This window comes from Hyperolius riggenbachi, chromosome 7 (assembly GCF_040937935.1).
Source record: "Hyperolius riggenbachi isolate aHypRig1 chromosome 7, aHypRig1.pri, whole genome shotgun sequence".
In the NCBI taxonomy this organism is placed as follows: domain Eukaryota; kingdom Metazoa; phylum Chordata; class Amphibia; order Anura; family Hyperoliidae; genus Hyperolius; species Hyperolius riggenbachi.
Genome location: NC_090652.1, coordinates 160,802,567 through 160,827,892, shown reverse-complemented (window position 1 = coordinate 160,827,892; position 25,326 = coordinate 160,802,567). Strand labels below are relative to the sequence as shown.

The following is a 25,326-nucleotide window of genomic DNA, read 5'->3' as shown; positions in this document are numbered from 1 at the left end:
TAGGCTTTCTTAAAATCAAAGTAAACTGCTTAGACATTCACGTATAGTACAAATTGGGTGGCAGGGAAAGGGTTAAAGCAGTCAGTATTGCTGGTGCTACAACATTCTTTAAATTTGAGCCTTAAAGGAAAAACCTGAAGTGAGAGGCTGCATATTTATTTCCTTTTTAAGCAATAGCAGTTGCCTAGCTGGTCCTCTGCCCCTAATTGTAGCCACATACTCAGAACAAGCAAACAGATCACATGTTTCTGTCACTGTCAGATTTGAAAAGATTAGCTGCATTCTTGCTTCTGGTGGGGTTTAGACACTACTACAGCCACATGGATCAGCAGGGGTGACTGGTATTGTTTAAAAGGAAGATGGCCGCATCCGTAGTCTTATCACGATAGTTGTCCTTTATTTGAACAGTTGGTGACTAAATTGTATTGCAATGCTCTGAACAGATTCAAGAGGAGCAGAGCTGGTTTGTGATCTTAATCCAGATGAACAACTTCTGACTATCCCTGAAGCCTGCACAAAATATGAGGTAGGTTCTGAACTTTAAGTTTTTTCTACATTCTAAAAGGTCATGTCTAAATGACATGGGCTTCAATTCATTATTACTGCATTCGGTAATGCTGAAAACTGCTGACTTTACCAAGCACTTGGGAAAATGTCAATTCATCAAGGCTGTAAGGGCATAAAAAGCTCAAATTACCCACTTGTGCGGTAAATACCTTAACACATGTCGAATGTGAATTCATCAAGGTTACAGCATGTAGTTAAGTCCAGGAATGTTCAATGTTTACTGGCTGCTGTTATCTGTCAGTAACCAGGGCCGGGCCGAGGCATAGGCTGGAGAGGCTCTAGCCTCAGGGCGCAGTGTAGGAGGGGGCACAGAATTCATTCAGCTGTCATTCCTAATTGTGTTTGAAGCAGAAAGAAATAAGAAAAGGGGATACATGGCAGTGACTGCAAGCCATATAACTAGATATTAAGGTGTTGGGGAGGTTGTGGGCCCTGTGGCGCCTCTTAGTCTAATAGCAATCAGTGTGGGATGGAGTGGCGCACTTTGGTGTCTCAGCCTTGGGTGCTGGAGGACCTTGTCCCAGCTCTGTCAGTAACCAGCTTCAAATGCCTTCTGTGGATATCCACATGATTGACAAGAGCAGGGAGCCAATAGGGACAGCCTTTCTCTCCTGCTACTCCCTGTGATTAGAGGCAATGCCTTCTCCGAGGGTCAAGATTTTCTACCTCCCAGGCAGAGAGAAGGAACAAAACATGTTTCCCATGCTTCCTTTCAGACGTTTAACCTTAAGAGGATCTGTAACGTCAAAACAACCCCTGGGGGGTACTCACCTCGGGTGGGGGAAGCCTCCGGATCCTAATGAGGCTTCCCACACCGTCCTCTGTCCCTCAGGGGTCTCGCTGCAGCCCTCCGTGAAAAATGACGTCAATATTTACCTTCCCAGCTCCTGCGCAGGTGCTCTGACGGCTATCTGCTCTGAAGTAGGCGGAAATACCCGATCGCCGTCGGTCTGCTCTACTGCGCAGGCGCAAGTTTCCGGCGCCTGCGCAGTAGAGTGGACCCGACTGAGATCGGGTATTTCCATCTACATCGGAGCCGAAAGCAGCTGGAGCCAGCAAAGGTAAATATTTAATTTACAGTCAGGTCTGTCGCCGGCTGTTCGGAGGGCTGCAGCGAGACCCCCGTGGGACAGAGGACGGCATGGGAAGCCTCATTAGGATCCAGAGGCTTCCCGCCCCCCACCCGAGGTGAGTACCCCCCCGGGGATGTTTTTGAGGTTACAGAGTCTCTCTTTAAGTTCCTGTTTGGAGATGCAGACCAACTATAGGGGAAAATCCCCCTAAGCATGACATGTGTAATCTCTCTTGGAAGTTCATCTAAGCAGTTGCAATAAAATAGTAAAATCTTAGACTAATGGACAGATTCAGTGAGCAAAGGGTGTATAACAAACATGTATAGGGATGGTCGGAATGCCAATTTCCAATTCCGCGGTAAATCCGCATTCAGTCATGTACCAATTACAGATTCCGCTTTCCGCTACCAATTTCCGCATTCCAATGCGGAATTTCCGCCGGAAATCACAGAAATTCCACCCGACTTTAACATTTTCTCAAACTATAAGGTATTTTTGAAAACTTTTTCAGATTCAGTTCAACCACTTCCCGACCGCCTAACGCACAGAGGCGGCCGGGAAGTGGAGCCCTGAAGGACCGGCTCACCCACAGAGGCGGCGGTCCTTCTAAGGGCATGGGCGGAGCGATCGCGTCATCCGTGACGCGATCCTCCGCTGGTGGCTGTCACCGCTCGCCCGCCGCAACATCCCGCCGGCTATACGGAAGCGCCGGCGGGATGTTAACCCCGCGATCGCCGCATACAAAGTGTATAATACACTTTGTAATGTTTACAGTGTATTATACAGGCTGCCTCCTGCCCTGGTGGTCCCAGTGTAGCCACCCTAGTCTGCACCCAAGCACACTGATTTCTCTCCCCTGCCCCAGATCGCCCACAGCACCCATCAGACCCCCCCTTCCCACCCCCCAGACCCCTGTTTGCACCCAATCACCCATCAATCACTCCCTGTCACTATCTGTCAACGCTATTTTTTTTATCCCCCCCCCCCTGCTCCCTGCCCCCTCCTGATCACCCCCACCCCTCAGATTCTCCCCAGACCCCCCCCCCAGACCACCACCCCCTGTTTACTGTATGCATCTATCCCCCTGATCACCTGTCAATCACCCGTCAATCACCCCCTGTCACTGCCACCCATCAATCAGCCCCTAACCTGCCCCTTGCGGGCAATCTGATCACCCCCCCCCCCCACACCAATAGATCGCCCACAGATCCGACATCAGATCACCTCCCAAATCCATTGTTTACATCTATTCTCTCCTCTAAACACCCACTAATTACCCATCAATCACCACCTGTCACTTTTACCTATCAGATCAGACCCTAATCTGCCCCTTGCGGGCACCCAATCACCCACCCACACGCTCGGATTGCCCTCAGACCCCCCTTATCAATTCGCCAGTGCATTAATTACATCTGTCCTTCCCTGTAATAACCCACTGATCACCTGTCAATCACCTATCACCCATCAATCACCCCCTGTCACTGCCACCCAACAATCAGCCCCTAACCTGCCCCTTGCGGGCAATCTGATCACCCACCCACACCAATAGATCGCCCGCAGATCCGACATCAGATCACCACCCAAGCAGTGTTTCCATCTATTCTCTACCCTAAACACCCACTAATTACCCATTAATCACCCCCTGTCACTGCTACCTATCAGATTAGACCCCTATCTGCCCCTAGGGCACTCAATCACCCGCCCACACCCTCAGAATGCCCTCAGACCCCAGCCCTGATCACCTCGCCAGTGCATTGCTTGCATCTATTCCACCTCTAATCACACCTTGAGACACCCATCAATCACCTCCTGTCACCCCCCCCCTAGCACTCCTATCCATCAGATCAGGCCCAATACAACCTGTCATCTAAAAGGCCACCCTGCTTATGACCGGTTCCACAAAATTCGCCCCCTCATAGACCACCTGTCGTCAAAATTTGCAGATGCTTATACCCCTGAACAGTCATTTTGAGACATTTGGTTTCCAGACTACTCACGGTTTTGGGCCTGTAAAATGCCAGGGCGGTATAGGAACCCCACAAGTGACCCCATTTTAGAAAAAGACACCCCAAGGTATTCTGTTAGGTGTATGACGAGTTCATAGAATTAATTTTTTGTCAAAAGTTAGCGGAAATTTTTATTGGTTTTCACAAAGTGTCATTTTTCACTAACTTGTGACAAAAAATAAAATCTTCTATGAACTCACCATACACCTAACGGAAAACCTTGGGGTGTCTTCTTTCTAAAATGGGGTCACTTGTGGGGTTCCTATACTGCCCTGGCATTTTAGGGGCCCTAAACCGCGAGGAGTAGTCTAGAAAACAAATGCTTCAAAATGACCTGTGAATAGGACGTTGGGCCCCTTAGCGCACCTAGGCTGCAAAAAAGTGTCACACATGTGGTACCGCCGTACTCAGGAAAAGTAGTATAATGTGTTTTGGGGTGTATTTTTACACATACCCATGCTGGGTGGGAGAAATTTCTATGTAAATGGACAATTGTGTGTAAAAAAAATCAAACAATTGTCATTTACAGAGATATTTCTCCCACTTAGCATGGGTATGTGTAAAAATACACCCCAAAACGCATTATACTACTTCTCCTGAGTACGGCGGTACCACATGTGTGGCACTTTTTTACACCCTAAGTACGCTAAGGGGCCCAAAGTCCAATGAGTACCTTTAGGATTTCACAGGTCATTTTGCGACATTTGGTTTCAAGACTACTCCTCACGGTTTAGGGCCCCTAAAATGCCAGGGCAGTATAGGAACCCCACAAATGACCCCATTTTAGAAAGACACCCCAAGGTATTCCGTTAGTAGTATGGCGAGTTCATAGATTTTATTTTTTGTCACAAGTTAGCGGAAATTGATTTTAATTGTGTTTTTTCAGTGTCATTTTCCGCTAACTTTTGACAAAAAATAAAATCTTTTATGAACTCGCCATACTCCGTACGGAATACCTTTGGGTGTCTTCTTTCTAAAATGGGGTCATTTGTGGGGTTCCTATACTGCCCTGGCATTTTAGGGGCCCTAAACCGTGAGGAGTAGTCTTGAAACGAAATTTCTCAAAATGACCTGTGAAATCCTAAAAGTACTCATTGGACTTTGGGCCCTTTAGCGCAGTTAGGGTGCAAAAAAGTGCCACACGTGGTATCGCCATACTCAGGAGTAGTAGTATAATGTGTTTTGTGGTGTATTTTTATACATACCCATGCTGAGTGGGAGAAAGATCTCTGTAAATGGACAATTGTGTGTAAAAAAAAAAATAAAAAATTAACAAATTGTCATTTACAGAGATTTCTCCCACCCAGCATGGGTATGTGTAAAAATACACCCCAAAACACATTATACTACTTCTCCTGAGTACGGCAATACCACATGTGTGGCACCTTTTTGCACCCTAACTGCGCTAAAGGGCCCAAAGTCCTATGAGCACCTTTAGGCTTTACAGGGGTGCTTACAATTTAGCACCCCCCAAAATGTCAGGACAGTAAACACACCCCACAAATGACCCCATTTCGGAAAGTAGACCCTTCAAGGTATTCAGAGAGGGGCATGGTGAGTCCGTGGCAGATTTCATTTTTTTTTGTCGCAAGTTAGAAGAAATGGAAACTTTTTTTTTTTTTTTTTCTGTGTCATTTTCCGCTTACTTGTGACAAAAAAATATCTTCTATGAACTCACTATGCCTCTCAGTGAATACTTTGGGATGTCTTCTTTCCAAAATGGGGTCATTTGGGGGGTATTTATACTATCCTGGAATTCTAGCCCCTCATGAAACATGACAGGGGGTCAGAAAAGTCAGAGATGCTGGAAAATGGGAAAATTCACTTTTTGCACCATAGTTTGTAAACGCTATAACTTTTACCCAAACCAATAAATATACACTGAATGGGTTTTTTTTTTAATCAAAAACATGTTTGTCCACATTTTTCACGCTGCATGTATACAGAAATTTTACTTTATTTGAAAAATGTCAGCACAGAAAGTTAAAAAAATCATTTTTTTGCCTAAATTCATGTCTTTTTTGATGAATATAATAAGTAAAAATCGCAGGAGCAATCAGCACCAAAAGAAAGCTTGATTAGTGAGAAGAAAAGGAGCCAAAATTCATTTAGGTGGTAGGTTGTATGAGCGAGCAATAAACCGTGAAAGCTGCAGTGGTCTGAATGGAAAAAAAGTGGCCGGTCCTTAAGGGGTAGAAAGCCCTAGGTCCTCAAGTGGTTAATAAACCCTGAAAATTTGGTGTTTCTAGTACTTAAGGGGTCTTTGCTATTAACCGCTAAAGTCGGCGGATTTTTACTGTAATGCAAAATGCAGAAAATGGGCAGATGCAGATTTTCTGCATTTTACATTACAGTAAAAATCCGCCGACTTTAGCGGTTAATAGCAAAGACCCCTTAAGTACTAGAAACGCCAAGATGCAAAAGTTTTCAAAAAGGCCTTATAGTTTTTGAGAAAATCTATGTTAAAGTCGGGTGGAATTTCCACGATTTCCAGCGGAAATCCGCCTACGGCACTTGCATTACCGATTTTCCGCATTCCGATGCAGAAATGCAATTTCCGATCGGAATTTCGAAAATTGCATTTCCGCGGAATCCAAATGAGCATCCCTAAACATGTACAGTTAAATGTTTAAAAACAAGAGAATCGAGAGCCCAATATGGTGCAGTAGTGTCAGTAGACAAGACATTTATATTGTGCTTTTCTCCTTGCAGACTGAAAGCGCCAGAACAGAGCAGCAGCCACTAGGGCGCGCTCCATTGGCAGTAGCAGTGTAAGGGAGACTTGCCAAAGGTCTGCTACTGAATTAGTGCTGGCTTGCTGAACAGGCAGAGCCGAGATTCAAACCCTGGTCTCCTGTGTCAGAGGCAGAGCCCTTAACCATTACACCATCAGCCAGCTGCCAGCAGTAGAGATGTCGCAAACGGTTCCAGGCAAATTTTGGGGGTTTGCGTTTGCTTGCATCAGGCAAACTTTTGTGGAAGTTCGATTCGCCCCATAATGCTCTATTGAGCAAAACTTTGACCCTCCATATCACTGTCAGCAGACATATTATTGCCAAACACACTGGTCTCCCTGCTGTAAGCCCGCCCACCCTCCCTCCTCCAAGCAAGGTCCTTATACCATTTGACTCAGTTGTCTGCCTACATTAATTAGTTATGGGACAGCTGCTACACACAAGTAGGGAGCTTTTAATTAGCCTCTTGTGAGTCTCCTCCCTCCTCCCTCCCTTCTACCTATTCCCTCCTCCCAGAGGGAGGAGAGTCTCATCTGCCATGGAATTATACTATTTTAAAAACCAGTTTATATCATACCATGGCTGGGAATCGAACCTAGATCTCACTGTGGTGGGCAAGCACACTAACCACTGTACCACTACAGTAGTAACTGAAGCTGGCCTAAAATTTACCATTTATGCTCAATACAAGAGAAAAAGTAGACAAGACTAACACTTATATGACACTTTTCTCCTGGTAGACTCAAAGCACCAGAGCTGCAGCCACTAGGGCATGCTCTATAGGCAGTAGTAGTGTTAAGACTTGCCTAAGGTCTCCTACTGAATAGGTGCTGGCTTACTGAACAGACAGAGCCAAGATTCGAACCCTGGTCTCCTGTGTCAGAGGCAGAGCACTTAAGCATTACACCATCCAGACATTACTTACTAGTGGCTGCAGCCCCAGACACTTTGAGTCTGCCAGGAGAAAGCGTAATATAAATGTTAGTCTTGTCTACTTTTTCTCTTGTATTGAGCATAAATGGTAAATGCTAGGCTAGCGTCAGTTGCTATGGTTGTGGTACTGCGGTTAGGGTGACTTGCCCACCACACAGTGAGACCCGGGTTCAAATCCCAGCCAATGTGAGTTGGCTTTTATGCTACAAAGCCTTAAAGGGAACCTAAACGGAGAAGGATATGGATTTTTCCTTTTAAAATACCAGTTGCCTGAATTGCCTGCTGATCCTGTGTCTAATACTTTTAGCCACAGCCCCTGAACAAGCATGCAGATCAGGTGCTCTGACTGAAGTCAGACTGGATTAGCTGCATGCTTGTTTCAGGGTGTGATTCAGCCACTATTGCAGTCACAAAGATCAGCTGGACTGCCAGGCAACTGGTTTTGTTTACAGGAAACATACATATCACTCTCAGTTATGGTTCCCTTTAAGCAACCTAATGTTTCTATTGCATTGAGCATAAATGGTTAATTTTAGGCCAGCTTCAGTTACTACTGTAGTGGTACAGTGGTTAGTGTGCTTGCCCACCACACAGTGAGATCTGGGTTTGTTTCCCAGCCATGGTATGATATAAACTGGTTTTTGAAATGGTATAATTCCCTGGCAGATGAGACCCTCCTCCCTCTGGTAGGAGGGAGGAGGGAATAGGTAGAAGGGGAGGTGACCCACAAGAGGCTAATTAAAATCTCCCTAGCAAAGTGTAGCAGCTGTCCCATAACTAATTAGTGTAGGCAGTCAAATGGTATAAGGACCTTGCTTGGAGGGAGGGCGGGTCCTCCAGCAGTGATGTGTATTTCACTCAATCAGGTGTGCCTCCAGGTATTAGAGCTCTTGAAACATGTTTTCTTTTTTCCAGCCGGTAGAAGTTTTTAAAATTTTCAGAGTTCGCCTCCCCATTTGAAGTCTATTGCGGTTCGTGAAATTTTTCACAGACCGAACCTTTCGCGGAGGTTTGCGAACCTAAAATCGGAGGTTCGCAACATCTCTAATTGTCAGGTAAAATGAAGAGTTCAATACAATTATATGTACTCGTACTCATACTCACAAGCACAGGTTACCCATAGGCAACCACTTTAAATGCAGGTGGGGAGCATTAGGACCTGTCCCCGCTCAGGTTAAGAAGTTGCTCTCTGTAGATGGGGATGCACCCCTCCACCCAGGGTGGACTAGAAGATCAGCAAAAACTTGGTATACAGAGGCACCAGAGTAGAGTAAAACATTTTAAAAACTGCTTAAAAGCAGAGGGGGATGTTAAGGTGGACTCTCCTCTTAAAAAAAAAAAAAAAAAAAAAAAAAAAAAAACTCTAGTCTTGATAAAACAGAATTAACGTTTATTCAACTCCACAAATGCAACGCATTTCATGGGCCTGACCACGCTTCCTCAGGCAAAAATGGGAGCAAAACTCAGTGGGTCAAGCAATAGGTTTGAGCACCCCCCATCCCCCCCTTGAGGACTACCAACTTTAGTTCATGCCTTCATTACCTCCCAACTGCACTACTGCAATGCTCTCTACACTGGCCTTCCAAAAGACTTAAACCGCCTACAGCTGATACAGCATACTGCTGCCATACTGCTAACCAACCAACCCTGTCGCTGCCACGCCAGTCCTGCACTCCCTTCACTGGCTACCTATAGAATGGAGGGTCCTATTCAAGATCAGCTTACTGACATTTAAATCACAGAATAATCTGGGCCCTGGCTACATGAAAAATGTTGCAGCTGCGTAGCAATCACCGCATTCTCAGATCCACAGGTTCTAATAATCTAGTCATACCCAGAGTCCACTTGGAAACTTTTGGTCCCAGAGCCTTCTGTCATGCTGCCACTATGTTTTGGAACTCCTTACCTCAACAGATCAGGACTGCTCCATCCCTGGATGTGTTTAAATCCAGACTGAAAACCCACCTGTTCTGTTTGGCATTTGCAAAAATATAACTTTTGTTGTGTGAATACTTCATCCTACTACTGAATCTGAGAGCCTAAGCACTGAGTCCTACGGGAGAAAAGCGCTATAGAAATGTTGTTGTATAAGCCCTTGCTATGTGGGTCTCAGTCTGGGCAGGAGGGGTTACTAGCCAGAGATTTGAGGCAGAGGGGGGGGGGGGGTTGTTTTCACATGCTGAGGGCTGGAGATGCAGAGCAGCTTGCCCATGCAATGATCACAAGCAGAACATGGCTGCTCTCATTGTATCACAGGAAGACATAATCATATACTGTTGAAGATGTTTGCAGCTAGATTTGCTGTGTAAACTATCTACACTTTAAATAAGATATGTAGACAAGTTACTTGTTAGGGTTTTTTGGTTTTTTTTTTCCTCTCCCCTCTCTGATCCACTTTAACCCGCATGCATGTGATCCACTAGTGTTAAAAATTAAGCTTTATCCTGCAATAACCCTACAATGTAAGGGCTTCATACAAACCCATTACCAGTGTAAATCTCAGTGGCTAGTCTGTTTCTATGAAGCTGCATTTAAGGCAGTGTAAGGATGACAATGCACTCAGGCCACTTCATGTGGTAATACTGCATCTTTCAGCACACACCAGTACACTCGTCCCAGCTGGTGTGGCCATGAATGGCTGCCTTGGCAAAGCCTAAAATATTGTGTACATAGACTTAATCATTTTTTAGACGGTAAACAAGCTACATGACACTTGCAGCATCCTGTAACTTAGCAATCAGACATAATCACAAGCAGTAACTGAATTGATGTACCTCAACATTACAAATCCCATTGACTGCAGAATGGCTGACATGATGAAACTTTAATTTTCTAGGATGGAAAAAGGACTACCTACATATCCTTCACCGAGGGGAAGGTCACATACAAGGTCACTTGCAATGATCACCAGGCAGACTATTCATATGAACCAACTGATCCACCAGCTCCTGATGCACCAGTAATTGACTGTGGCAAGGACTTCATAATGGTAAAATTGTTTATGGTTTAGCTTGTCACACTTTGGCATGCTTATAGACGAAGGAACTTGTCTTCAGCCTAATTAGATTCAACCTTTGAAGTATTTGCTTTAGGGCCCTTTCACACTGTCCATTGCAACACACTATAAATGCATTGCTGCTCTCAATTATATTTCTATGTGGCTTACACATAGTGTGGCAGGTACTGATGCAGTAAACAGGGCGGTTTCTCCCTGACTAAAGGAACATATCCCATATAAGATAAGCCATGTGCCATATACCCATGCTGCCAACATGCATCTCAAACAGCAGATGAGGTTGCCCATGCTGCAACTTCTGACATCTGTCCTGACAGATCAATTTCAGGCATAATGTCCTTCACATTGCAGGATTGGATTAAGACTGTCTTAATTTCAGGATACTTTTCACAAATGTGGGATATGTGAATGTTACTGCCTGTTGGGATAGATGTGGCATAGCTAAGGAGCTTTGGGCCCCGATGCAAGTTTTACATTGGGGCCCCCCCAGCAATCTATACATAACAATTGCTACGGCGCACCAAAACCTGCCAATGGAAACTACAGCGTTAGAGGTGCAAAAAGGGGGTGGGGAACAGTTTGTTAATGATTACCACTATTCATAGTATCTAAGTGATTATGAGCGCAGGACCAATAGTGAGCTAATACTGTAGTTGAGGGAGGGCCCTTCGGGGCCCCTTTTGCCCAAGGGCCCCGATGCGGCCACTACCTCTGCAACCCCTATTGCTACGCCCCTGTGGAGTGGGTACATAGTGGGATGGTACAATAGTTTCATAACTCATTCTGGAGTTGAGCACAGTGGCCCATATGCAATCTCTTCCCTTTATTTTTCCCTAGGTTTCATTTTCTAGTTAACTTTTCAGCACTCTGCAACTGAGAAAGTATCAAAGTTGGTGAAAAAGTACTATCAAAATTGAGTATATTAATCATAACACAACCTGCAGTGTGAAAGGGTCAGTAGACCTAGAAGTTGCTTGGCAATCTTCTGATTTTTGGCCTATAACCTTGACTGATCTGTAGCCTCTACAAGGAGGGGGAGTGACACAATACCAGGAGCCAATATAGCAATATATTGTAACACTTGATGCAAATGGGCTCACAAATTTCAGGTTGCAAATGAACTGACCACCACGGTGCTTGGAGGAATTCCCACCCATTTGGGCTTGTGAGAACATCAGATTGTGTGCCTGGTAATTGGATAGATCCTGGCTATGCTAAAAATACAACCTCCCAACAGGGTAACAATAGGTACACTGAGGCATCCAAAAATGTTAAAAGGGTTCAGATTAACAGTTTATTGTGCAAAGTGGGGTCTGATCCCACTTTGTGCAATTGTTTTTTTTTTTTTGCTACTTTTGAAGTCCATGGTAGACAAACTATACTTTAGGCCTGGAACCCACTGCAAATAGCTAGCACAATTGCTAGCATTTTGTAACAGATTTCATGAGTTTGCTAGCAATTTTAAGTGTACGGTTTTTGCCAGCAATTATGATAGCAATTTGCAATTAGCAATTTTAATTCTAATTGGACCTTTTACAATTTTAGTTTGCAGTAATTTAAAATCCCACACAAATGCTGTGTAGCAATTCATGAGCAAATTGCCAGTGCTTCAATACTTTGAAGCGCAAAAGCTCCCAAAATGCTGCATGTCCTGCAATTGCGATTTTGCTAATTGCAATCACTGCTTTGCAATGTAAGAAAAAAAAATCCACAGTGTTTAGGAAAATCACTAGCAATTTAAAGCACTCAAACGCTGAAAGCACTCTGGTTCTAGGCCTTAACCTAATTTGACATGTGTGGGTTTTCTTTTTGGGCACCTCTAGCTATTTTCAAAATGGCCAGTGCACTTTAAGGAAATGTAAGCACAGATCTGGAACATTTTTATTGGCATTATGGTACTTAAAGGGGCACTTAAGTCACCACCAAGTTTTACTCACCTGGGGCTTCCCTCAGCCCTCTGCAGCTGTCCAGTGCCTTCGCAGCCTAGCTCCAATCCTCCGGTCCCCGCCAGTGGCTACTTCCGGTTTCGGCGACAGGCTGGGACAGCGAGTGATTCTTTGCATTCCTGGCCACAATAGCAACATCTATACTGCTATTGCGGAGAGGAAGGCTTTTAGCTAATATAAAAAGCTATCTTATCTGGGGGCTGGCCAGATCAGATAGCTGCATAAAGTTCACAAAAATGAAGCTACAGCATTGCTGGCCATAGGAGTGGTGGAGATTGCAAATAGTAGCTTGGAAATGGGTCAGCCAAATGCACTACCTCCAATGGTGGCCACTAATGATCCAACCTTTTTCATCCAATCTTGCCATTTTGATCTAATATAAGGGAACTGCCTATAGTATCCAATTAATATATTCCATCAGTTTACTCTTCTACTACATAGATTTGCTAAAATTGGATGAAAAAGATTGGATCATTAGTGGCCACACTAAGGGTGGCCATACATTGTATATATTTTTTTTTCAATTTAGATAGATTAGTTCTATTCTGTTCGATCATGATTTTTTTTCCTAGCATGTCAGATCCTAATTTTTCTCAAACGGATTAATCGTTTTAATTTTTTGATCGAAAAAATATATTCAACTTTCATTCTGGGACTTGTAGTTACGTAATTCCGTAACAGCTGGAGGGCTGAGTTTGCCCATGCCTGATTTAGATCGCATGAAATGAGAATCGTACGTTTTTATTGTACCATGTATGGCCACCGTAAGTAACACAATTCCAAGCTTGAATTAGTCATTGGGCCCAATGGTGGCTGTTTCTCACAATTTCCTTCTTCCTGGGCAAAAACTCTTCTAAATGTAACCTGACTAGTCTAGGGATGCATGCTTCCAATGAAAAATGTTGCTCTGAATACTGGAGCTTGCAAAATTATGACAAAGGTAAACTGCAATAACATGATTTTTTTTTCTTTTTTTTTTTTTCCCCCTTCCTTGCAGGCAAGAGTGTCACGGAGTCTTCCTGGATTTAGTGATGAGGTAGGTCCCCATACCTCAGTGGCTACTTTATTACTCCTGGAGGGGGGGGGGGGGGCAGGGGGTTTTCCCTGTGGGTGCTGTCAGGAAGAGTACATCTGTTTGCTCCCACACAGCTGACTACTCACAAGCTTGGTCACACTAGGATCTTTGCCACCTCTGTGTCCTAGTTAGTAGACAGGGCTTTTCGTGGGTGGTGGGTAACCATAATTTGCAGTTTCAGGGGCTCCTCTATTGAAAATAAGGTTTCCTTGGTGGGAAGAGATTAGGGATTAAAAAGTTTTTGTTACCTTTACATTGTCCACTAGGTCCCCAAACTTTATTCCTGTGAACAGTACATGGGAACAGTTTTTTGCATTGGGGATGCTGGTAATGCTGCATAATTATGGTGAACGTGGCAGCTTATTATTTTTTTTTTTTTAGCAACCCTAACCAGTTGTACAAAAATCAGAAGCCTGGGTCAGATAGCAGTGTAGCCAGTTAATAATTCTCATGTGTGATTTTCACTAAATATCAAAGATCTGCTACATGCCACCTTTTTTTAACTATACATTTTTTTTAACTTGTCTGCATTGACTTTAGTTTTTTTTTTTTCAAAAATAAAATAGCCCAGCTTTCAAATGACTTGGCTTTGAAGGCATGTTTAATGTTACTGAAACATATCACATTTGCTTGCAGGTTGCTGTGACTCCTGTATCATGGACATTGGGCATATATAATGGATTTGGAACTAGCGCACCATTAATAAAAGTAAATATGACCCGTGCCAGAGCTTATGGATACGTTCTAACAAGTAATGAAGATTATCTGATGGTCAAGGCTAACTTTAATGCTACTGGTATCCATGAGCTTGCCGTAAGTGTAGGTCCCCTGTCTCTCTTCCCCCACAAACATTCAACGCTTTTCTAACACTTTACTGTCTCTTTAGGTTGGTGGCCAAAAGTTTTACAATGGGAATATTGTGCTACTTCAAGAAAGACGAAATCCAAAGATTGCAATAGATGTAAAAATTATCTGTGCTAGAGGTAATTTAGTTAACTTTCCATTTACATGCAAACTTTGACTTCTGTTTAAAATCCCTACTGACTAATTGCACAACCTCCAAACACCTCTCCCATTTACTCCTGGGTCAGCTAACCTATAGCAGGCCAGCAGCTTTTGGACCCATTTCAACTGGCAAAAAGCATTGTGCGTTTATGCATGTTTGTGAAATGGCATGTTTAACATGGAGTCTTCTGTGCTGCATAACAAGACAACCTGTATGTCAACCTCCTATTAAATCTAACAGGTGTACATTTCACCACCAAGTGAGGGGGATGGCTATCAAATGGACATATTCAAATGGACATACTCAAAAGGACTATCACACCTAGCCACAAAATAGTGCACTGTAGTGGTGTTTTAACTACTTAAGGACCAAGGTGTTTTACATCTATGCCCTGTTTTGGTGGTTACCTGGATGGCAGGGCGTAGATTTCAATCATCGCAGCGCCCATCCGCCGTTTTTGTTGCTCACCGCTGATTCCCTGTCATGTACCGTCACAGCTCACTTGCTCTGCCCGTCTGACAGCAGAGCCCTGTGAGCCAATTAGGAGCCGATTGCATTGGCTCCTGGTCGTGTCAATCAATGGAAGCAACTCCCATAGGCTTACATTGATGGACATGGTCAGGAGCCAATGAAAGCAGCTCCTGACTGACTCTCATAACTCTGCCATCATAGAGACTGCAGAGTGGATGTGCGGCGGTGATGGCAGTTTCGGTGGGTATATGCAGCAATTTGTCAGGATTCCGTTGTTGTACCAGCGGTCTCTACCCCTTAAAGTGGTTAATGAGGATGCCAGTCATCACAGGCAGTCATCCAAATATCAAACGTATTATCTACAGTCATATTCCCTACAGAGCCAGGACTCTGACTTGGGCTATAAGGCCCCGTTCACACTTGCGGTTCGAGTCCGCGTGTCCAGGGGCTGCAAAGACCGTACGGGTCTCTGCGGTGGCCACAATTTGCGGATCCGGAATTTATCAGTTTGGCTGCACATGCAATGCTCTATTAGTGTGTGTGTGTGTGTTCCTCATTAAAATAAGACCATGCTATACTGCACTATTGTGGCTAGGTGTGATAGTACGCTTTGAAAATGTCCATTTGGTGATGTGTATAGCCTGTTATATTTTAAATTGATGATTTTCTTAGGTACTATTTAGGGTCTGACAGTCCCAGTGCTTGCTGCTTATTGTACCCATTCCTATAAATTATTGTGAAGTGTTTGCCAACCTCCTCCTATTAACCATGCATGCTAATTTCGACAAAGCACCGTATGTGTATCTATCCTGCTGAGCCATTGAAAAGCATTATACTGTAATCTGCAACACACAGCAGCCCCACAAGGAATTCAATGGAAACTACTCCATTGGAATTGGCTTATATTCTGGTCTTGGTTTTTGTTTTTTTTGTTCGTTTTTTAGATGGCATTTATTTGAAATATTAGCTGATTCAAAGTTTAACAAACTCTACTTTATATCGTCTGTTAAAATTAAAACTTAATTATTTTTAGGACCTTTCCCATGCAATAAGACCCACATGAACATATTGATTCCTCCATTTGACGGTACACTGCAGGCAATTATAGTTGATGATGCAGAAATGGCAAGCAGCGATGCAGTGCAGCTTGGTACACGTGGTTTAACTGTTACAGTTGACATACGTTCTGGAACAAAATTGGCCATTGCAGCAAACAAACTAAAGGTAAACCTTCAGTATGTTTATTAATCCTTCAGTATGTTTCATCCATATATTTCATTTTTGTTAACTTATTTATTTATTTTTTTTAAGCCACAAACTGGAAACCAAGTGTGCTCCTTCTCTGCACTCACGTTGGTCTTTGTGGTGGATGATCTCAGTGTGCCAATGAGGCTTACTCCAGACTGCAGTTGTGTTCCACCTGATGAGCTTACTCCAGAGTGCAGTTGTGTTTCACATGGTGAGTGTTCTGTTTGGGGGGGGGGGGGGGGGCAAATCTGGATGACAATGGTCTAAGACTGACTTTTTTTTTCGTGGAGGTGCTCATAAGCAGTGTGGCCTCTTGTATGACAGGTTGTGTTGTCATTGAAATGCAGGATGCTTTCAAAACATGACCTGGCAGCAGAGTACATTGGTATAATGTAATGTATTGGGTGTGTAGACCAATAGGAAGACATTACATTCTTTAATTAGACCTATGTTGAGAAGGACCCAAAAAAAATTTAAATTCAGAAACTGACCTGTTCCCCCAGAAATGCTGGGCATAGTAGCAATCCAGATTGGAGGTTAAGAACTGTGGTGTAATGGTTGGTATCTGCCATGACTAAGTCATAGAGTTCCTCAGTGAAGAACAGATGAGGAAAAAGTCTAGTCAATCCTAGATCTCTCCACCTGGACTCCAGACTGGGGCACTAGGGGTGCGGCGGAATTGGGGGACTTCAATTCAGGGTTTGCCACCAGCACCTCTGGGAATCTAGGGTACTATGGGCCCATGTTTCTGGTGGCTGCGACAGGGGTCTTTCTGCACCTGCCACCAAACCAGTTTCAACTTCCATGCTGGTGCTTGCCACTTCAGAGTATACAGCAGTACTGGTACGAAGTCCAGGATGTGCTGTGCTGCTGGTGTATTCCTCACTGAGAAATCCTCGAGCACTAGCACCACTCTGCACTGCAGCCCTTGAGGCTGATCCTGCGGTCCAGTGATATGGTGTCGGGTACACCTGGCACTAGCAGGGACCCCAATCTAATTGGCTCTATCGGTCAGAGCCACTGCTGTCTACAGGCACGGCCGGCCTTTCACCTGAGCGGTCGCTCAGGGCGCCGGCTTCCAGGGGGCGCACGCTTCCCTCCCTCAGATAAGTGTCTTCCCCGCCGCACAGCTTCCCTCTTTCCCTCTGATTAATGCGCCCCGCTCTGAGCACCTTATTTCCCTTCCCTCCCCTCCTAGAGAACGGTGCAGGCAGTGGCTCTGACTCACCGTCCATCTCACAAAAAGCAGCGTTGCTCAGCTGAGCTCCCGGGACATTCTTCTGCATTGTGGCTTTAAGGGTCCTCTCGATGAGGTCATCAAGCAAAGCCCTTATGTCCCAGGAGCAGAGCTGCTGTTTGCGAGATGGATGCTAAGAGACACTGTCTGCACCATTCTCTGAGGGAAGGAAGGGAAATGACAGGTGCTCAAAGCGGGGTGCATTAATCAGAGAGAAGCTGTGTGCCAGGGAAGATTTTTTTTTTTTTGGAAGTAAGGAAGCTGAGTGCCAGGGGGGGGCCTCTTATTTGACTCCATGGGGACGTTCTGTGAGGGGGGAGGGGGTGTTGCGTGTGTTGCTTGTGTGATCTACGTGTGTGTGCTGCTTGTATGTGAGTGTGAGATCTGCGTGTGTCTGTGCGTGAAGAGGATGAATGGGGGGGGGGGGGGGGGGCAACAAAATCTAGTTTGCTCAGGGTGCTGTGAAACCTAAGGCCGGCCCTGTATTATGACCCAGATTTGTCAGATAAGATCTCTCTGCACCGGTCTAGCGAAGGGGTACTTGTAATCGGGTGATTAGGGGGGAGATGAGGTGTAAACAATGTGGCAAAGTGTGTGGTGTGCAGTACTCACAAGGCTGGCTGTCAATTGAGCAAGAAGACCACCAGAGGCAGCCAGTATGTTTACTAAGCATATATTATACACTTACTATTGACCAGATCGTAAAATTCCAGTCTGCCGGCACGAATTGTCCAGCAGGCTGATCTCTCGGGGGGTGATTTCCATCTTTGTTAAGGTGAGACAATTAGTTCAGCCTTATGCTGGGAATACATGGCTCGATTTTGAGCCATTTAAATGGCTCGATAACTTCCGACATGTCCAATCTCCCACCTGATCATTTAGCCGCTAGATTCCACATTGAACACAATAGTAAGATTTAAAAAAAAAGCATGAGGATAAGGGAATCTGCTGCAGAATCAAGCTGGGAATCCCCTGCATTAGACTGATTACTGTTTGAACAGGGCGGTTTTTTCCATGAAGGAATATGAATCCCATGCTTCAAGGTGGTAAGAGGTGACTCCTCTCACCCCCCCCCCCCCCATCGCACTTTCATCCTTCCACCCTCACCATGCAGTGATGCTTCACTAATCTGCTCTCAGCATTCCAGTAATCTACAACTGGCTGTCCATCCATGATATAGAAAATAAAGATGAGGATGTGCACCAATTTAAATGCAAATCTATGCAGCACAATTCAGCTTTGGGTGCTGTCAATAATATAGAACTTACTAATTGTCTTGTATCCATGACAACAGCAGTGCCTCATGTGACCTGTTACAGGCTGCTGGGTAACATGAGGTGGTGCTGTAGTTGCAGGGCTGGCCCTAGACTTTTTGCCACCTGAGGCAAATTTTGAAAAATTGCAGCCCCAGACTGACATCACTTCCTGCAACGCCGGCCACGTACAATACAGTGGGCGGCGTTGCAGGAAGTGACGTCAGTGGAGCGCACGCTGGAACGAGGAAGAGGAGAGATCCCCGCCCGTGCCTCTTAATGTCTTTCAGCTGCTTACTCTACATTTTAAAGCTGGAGGGGGGTCAGACACCCCCCTCCCCACCGCTAGGCCTAATACCCCCATCCTGCCAGCTACCCATCCAGCTCGGCGGCCAGCCCCCCCGCACCCACGGACGGGCGGATGCCACCCCTAGAACTTTGCCACCTGAGGCAAAAGTTTCACCCCGCCTCATTAGAGGGCCGGCCCTGTGTAGTTGGAGGAAGCAGGACGTCATGTGTGGCTGGTGATCCCATTGCTAATCTGAGGGCAGATAAGTAATGTGGAGCTAGTTTAATGCACAGCTGGATGTTTCATCTCATCTGGATTTGCACACACAAGGGGGGGTGGGGGGGGGATTCCAACCCCCTGATTGGGATGTTGGCTTATTACCTCACTTGGGTATAAATCACTTGGCTGTATTGTTGTTGTCACTCTGAATGTGCAGACCAACTTTCTTGCAGCAACCTCTCCTATTACTCATGCAGCCCCCTCTTCCATGTGTAATGTATGTACAGCAGCACCCCATTTCCATGTGGTGGGCCTTATTTGTGTCTGTTTACATTTCCAGCCACTCTTTGGCCAGCTATTGCCAAAGGCATGGGCCCTTGTGGCCTTAGCAGAAATTCAGCCCTGCAAGGGTTCACTGCCAGCATGCAGTTGCAAATTATGTGGAACAATCCTCTTTCTATTAGAGGCTGTTACTGCAGCCAGGTGCTACTTGGTCTGAGCACTTACAATCTCACTCTTGTGAAAGGGGGCATTTTTGGCTGCAAACCTGTCTAATTTTTTTTTTTTTTTACTGCTGCTTTTTAACAATAAATGTACGTCAGAACAGCTAGTCAATTGTAGCCTGCATCTTTGTGATGGAGAATAGACCAGATTAAAGGACACCCGAGGCAAACTAATGAAATAAGATCTTCCTTCTCCTAAAAATGACGACAAGGTAGCCATACACTGGTCGATTTGCCATCAGATTCGACCAACAGATCCCTCTCTGATCGAATCTGATCAGAGGGATCGTATGGCTACCTTTACTGCAAACAGATTGTGAACCGATTTCAGCCTGAAACTGTTCACAATCGGTGGTGGTGCTGCCGCCCCTCCCCGCATACATTACCTGCTCCGCCGGCGCGACTGCCACCGGTCACTGCTGCTCCGTCTCCGCTCCGGTCTAGTCTCCAGGTCCGGCATGCTTCTCTTCTTCCTGCCTGGCAGGAAGGTTAAACAGTAGAGCGCCCTCTACTGTTTAAACTTCCTGCCAGGCAGGAGGAAGTGAAGCATGCCGGAGACGGAGCAGCGGTGACCGGGGGCAGTCGCACCGGCGGAGCAGGTAATGCCGCTCTATTGCGTAGGTCGTCAGGCACTCTAACACCGCTAGCGACACGCTCCCTACCCGCAGGCGTTCGACGGTAATTTTCCGCACTGAGCTATCGACAGGATAGATCGAAATTTAGCATGTAGCGGGAACGATGTGACAGCAGATTCGATCCCAGTGATCGAATCTGCTGTCGATCAGCGGGGAATCGGCTAGTGTATGGCCAGCTTAAGATTCCACATGTTTAGTTGAATCTATGTTTTTTAGTTTGTGCTCAATGACCCATTATTGAAGTATGCCAGAACTACATTTTTTTTTATAGTTGTAATTTCTTATCAGTGAGGGTCACACTGCAGTCATTTTCTGTTTGCGTGATGACTGAGTCAGCCACTTGCATACTGTAACGCTTTCAGGCAGAGAAGAAAACTAACACAGCATAGTTTTGTGTGCCAGCACTACACAGCATAGTTTTGTGTGCCAGGCACTATACATACCCATGTCTATAATCATGTCACCTCGGGTATCCTTTAAGATTACTTTTTGCTATTCAGAAAATTTGATTTGCCTGACAGTAATCTAGGCCTCTGGCTAAGATTACAAATGTTTAAAAATGTTAGGGCCAAACACTTCTAGATTGTGGTAACAGTATTCATCTCTTGGGTTATAAGTACCTTAAACTTAGATTATGGCTGGCCATATACTTGCAGAGGTTTGAATATTGGATTAGTTTTGGCTCTAACATTAACAAGCTGACATCATTGCATTCCAGTTCTGGAGGCGTGTTTAGCTATCGGGGACAAAGATTTGCATATTAAGCATTGAAGCACTGTTACACCTCAGAACTCATGCCAACCTAAATTATCCCAAACACCTGTTTTAAGAATGCAAACTTTTGTTTTGCACAGCATTTTAGTAAAGGGGCTTTTCAATCTTTAAGCCCCTTATCCTGGGAATGCCCCGTTCACACCTAAAATGGCCAAACTCTAGCAATTACCACTAGTGTTTTGCGGGCGCTTTTTTTTTTTTTTTTTTTTTTTCTGCAATTAACGCAGAGAAATCACTGGACCCTAGCATTTTGGGAGCAATCGTGATTAGTGGTTCTATACATGCTAATCATGATCGCTCAATCACCGCCAAATGCTGCATGTAACTCATTTGCAATTATCGCAAAACTCCCACGATCCTGGCAGTGAACTGCCATAGGGTAACATTAGCTACGTGGTTTACAAAACCGCTAGCTGTTTGATTCCTGCTCAAGTGTGAACGAGCCCTAAGGGTGTTTTTTTTTTTTTTTTCAGATGGTTCAATAAATTCAGACATGTTTGCTCTCATTTTTCAATCATTTTTCTTAATTGTCCCTCATAGAAGTGAGTGGAAATTGGTAAGAGCTAAGAATCGATCCAAAATATCGGACAGTAAATTTACTGGAATCTAATTGTGTATTCCCGGCATAACGGACTTCTGGTTCACTATGAGCTTGCTGGGCAATCTCTAAATCTGATCTGATCAAATCCCTCAATGATGCATTTGTGTTTAACTTAATAGCAGGCATGTCGTTTTAGGCATTACAGGCCACTGCCTGGAGTGCCATTGGTCTTGAGGAGTACCATGCCCCTGACCAAAGCTGTGGGTTTGTGCCTCCTTCAGTCCCCAGTGCCACCTCTGTCCACCATGCCTCCTGCCACTGAGTCCCCCTGTGTCCAGAGAGGGATTAAGGTGAAATGGTGCTCTAGTCAAGCAACTTTGGGCCCACCCTGCCTAAGTTGCCTTGCAGATCTGGCTCTGTGCATTCTTTTGGCTCTTAAGTGTGGGATTACTGTTAAGTTTCAAAACTTTTTTTTTTTTTTTTTTTTAAGATCCTCCGTTGGTTACCTGTACAGAAGATGGCTTTATGATTGTTGAAGTAAGGGCTATTCAGACTACTCCTATTCTGGACTTGGACACAGTGTATCTGGGAAAAGGTCAATGCCGGCCTCAAGAAAAGACTGACATCAGTGTTAAATTTACAATTCGCCTGACTGATTGTGGAACTACAGCAAGGGTACAGTAGAATACAATTTGGTTTTGCACTAACTTTAATGTTGTGTATTTAACTGTTGTCTCTCCAGCTTATAGATGGAAAGATCTATTATGAGAATGAAATTCGTGCACTATGGAAAGACTTTCCAAGGTTTATCTCAAGAGACAGTGAGCTAAGGTATTAAAGTCAGCTGTCATGTTTGAACTGGTAGTGCTTGTGTGATTTAAACACTATTCAGACCTCCTTGCCAAAAAATACTGGCTACTGTCTGGCAAGTTTCACCCTTGGGCTGGATGCACTACAGTGCTTTGGTGTATCCTGAGACTATGCTGGTATACCATAGGAGATCTCAAGGGGAATCCTACTTTGTTACAGGGAGGATTCTAATTGGTGGTCCCCTCGGTAAACCAATAAATCCTCCCTGGTGCTACAGGGTTCCCATTAGTAGTGTTTTTTTTTTGTTTTTTTGCAAAACTATGATTGCCCTGGGACTCAAATACCATGTTTGTCCAAAAGCCCAGCAGCAGGTGTGTCCTGAATGGTGACTGACAGGTTCATACATCCAGGCTTAGTGAGAATGGGACACTGTCTGTTCCCAGGGGCTTGCACGGATTCTGTAAGCATGCTTCAATAGTTGTGCCGTTTGGGAACTTTCACTCCATTCTAAAATTGGCAAGTCAACAGATCCCATGCTTGGCACAGGAGCTCAGGATCTGGTTCCACTTCCGCCCCACTAAATGTATGTGTTTTTCTGTAAATAGGCCCTAACATTGTAATAAACTTGTAGCTAGTTCTCTAGCACAAATGAGACTAACTGCATGTTCTCTATCTGAAAACTAAACTACAACTTTCTATAGTCTGATAAAGAGTAGACCTCATTCATTTCAATTTTTGTTTTCCAGGGAGACTGTTCGTTGTATATACAATGCATCAGCAGATGGGTTGCTCAAAGTAAATGTGCTGACTCAATCTCCTCCTCCAGTCTCTGACAGATTTGATGGACCTCTTACACTTGTGTTAAATATCTATCAAGGTACACTGATATATTTTGGTGTCTTGTTCTTAGTATCTAGCAAGTAACCAGATAAGTGAGGGTGGTTTCCCTTTTTTTTGTAGATGTATCCTATAATGAACTTTACAGGGATGATCAGTATCCAGTTGTGAAGACTCTGCGCGATCCCATCTTCCTTGAAGTGCAAGTGTTAAATCGCAATGATCCAAACATTGAACTGGTGCTGAATGACTGCTGGGCAACTATGTCTCCAGACAGCACAACTTCCCCTCAGTGGAATGTTGTTGTAGATGGGTAAGTTACAGATCAGAATGTTGGTATGAGAAACCGCTGTCTAATTAGGCTGTACAGCGCTGCAATCTAAGGCAGCGCTATACTGGGGACAGTAGTGTGACATCCCTCCAGGGGCTCAGGGGTGATCAGCTGTCATAGGCTGAAGCCTATGACAGCTGATCAGTGATAGGCTGGCAAGGGAAGGGGCCACTGCCAAAATAAAAAATGGAGGTTTATTAAATAAAACCTTTATAAAAATTTGAGTGCTCAGACCCCCATCAATAGAGCTCTGTTGGTGGGGAGAAAAGGGGGAGGGGAATCATGTGCTGTTGTGTGGCCCTGCAGTGAGACCTTAAAGCTGAAGTGGCCCTTTTTGTGAATGGCCTGGTCTTTGGGGGCTTTAACACAGCAGTCCTCCAGTGGTTAGTCACTGGTGCTTAGATAGACTAAGGACTGGTTCACCCTGAAAAAGCTTAATGCTTTGCTGCTGTAGCATGACACCAGAGATGGCACAAGATGCTAATTTATACAGGTGATGGCTCATCCCCCCCCCCCGACAGCTTTGACTTCTTTTGAAAATAAAACCCAGAGAACACCTCCCCCCCACCCCCCAAGGACTAGTCCAAAACCTGTTTGTCATACAATTTGGCACGCAAATGAATCTGCACTCTTCTATCCACCAACAGAGCTTTCTGTTGGTGGCACCTGATTGTTGCGTGTGTGTGTGTGTGTGTGTGTGTGTGTGTGTGTGTGTGTGTGTGTGTGTGTGTGTGTGTGTGTGTGTGTGTGTGTGTGTGTGTGTGTGTGTGTGTGTGTGTGTGTGTGTGTGTGTGTGTGTGTGTGTGTGTGTGTGTGTGTGTGTGTGTGTGTGTGTGTGTGTGTGTGTGTGTGTGTGTGTGTGTGTGTGTGTGTGTGTGTGTGTGTGTGTGTGTGTGTGTGTGTGTGTGTGTGTGTGTGTGTGTGTGTGTGTGTGTGTGTGTGTGTGTGTGTGTGTGTGTGTGTGTGTGTGTGTGTGTGTGTGTGTGTGTGTGTGTGTGTGTGTGTGTGTGTGTGTGTGTGTGTGTGTGTGTGTGTGTGTGTGTGTGTGTGTGTGTGTGTGTGTGTGTGTGTGTGTGTGTGTGTGTGTGTGTGTGTGTGTGTGTGTGTGTGTGTGTGTGTGTGTGTGTGTGTGTGTGTGTGTGTGTGTGTGTGTGTGTGTGTGTGTGTGTGTGTGTGTGTGTGTGTGTGTGTGTGTGTGTGTGTGTGTGTGTGTGTGTGTGTGTGTGTGTGTGTGTGTGTGTGTGTGTGTGTGTGTGTGTGTGTGTGTGTGTGTGTGTGTGTGTGTGTGTGTGTGTGTGTGTGTGTGTGTGTGTGTGTGTGTGTGTGTGTGTGTGTGTGTGTGTGTGTGTGTGTGTGTGTGTGTGTGTGTGTGTGTGTGTGTGTGTGTGTGTGTGTGTGTGTGTGTGTGTGTGTGTGTGTGTGTGTGTGTGTGTGTGTGTGTGTGTGTGTGTGTGTGTGTGTGTGTGTGTGTGTGTGTGTGTGTGTGTGTGTGTGTGTGTGTGTGTGTGTGTGTGTGTGTGTGTGTGTGTGTGTGTGTGTGTGTGTGTGTGTGTGTGTGTGTGTGTGTGTGTGTGTGTGTGTGTGTGTGTGTGTGTGTGTGTGTGTGTGTGTGTGTGTGTGTGTGTGTGTGTGTGTGTGTGTGTGTGTGTGTGTGTGTGTGTGTGTGTGTGTGTGTGTGTGTGTGTGTGTGTGTGTGTGTGTGTGTGTGTGTGTGTGTGTGTGTGTGTGTGTGTGTGTGTGTGTGTGTGTGTGTGTGTGTGTGTGTGTGTGTGTGTGTGTGTGTGTGTGTGTGTGTGTGTGTGTGTGTGTGTGTGTGTGTGT

General features: G+C 45.0%; 1 protein-coding gene across 4 annotated transcripts in view; it reads left to right on the top strand.

Annotated features, from left to right (window-relative positions):
- Positions 1-25,326, top strand: part of ZP2 (zona pellucida glycoprotein 2) — a 55,935-nt gene that overhangs the window by 9,797 nt on the left and 20,812 nt on the right. For all 4 annotated transcript variants that reach the window (XM_068246869.1, XM_068246870.1, XM_068246871.1 and 1 more), the window contains 11 exons: positions 444-526; positions 10,151-10,303; positions 13,274-13,312; positions 13,988-14,164; positions 14,238-14,334; positions 15,862-16,052; positions 16,140-16,287; positions 22,018-22,202; positions 22,270-22,358; positions 23,084-23,214; positions 23,298-23,487. In XM_068246869.1, coding sequence (XP_068102970.1) covers positions 444-526; positions 10,151-10,303; positions 13,274-13,312; positions 13,988-14,164; positions 14,238-14,334; positions 15,862-16,052; positions 16,140-16,287; positions 22,018-22,202; positions 22,270-22,358; positions 23,084-23,214; positions 23,298-23,487 — 1,483 coding nt within the window. The remainder of the gene's footprint in view (positions 1-443; positions 527-10,150; positions 10,304-13,273; positions 13,313-13,987; positions 14,165-14,237; positions 14,335-15,861; positions 16,053-16,139; positions 16,288-22,017; positions 22,203-22,269; positions 22,359-23,083; positions 23,215-23,297; positions 23,488-25,326) is intronic.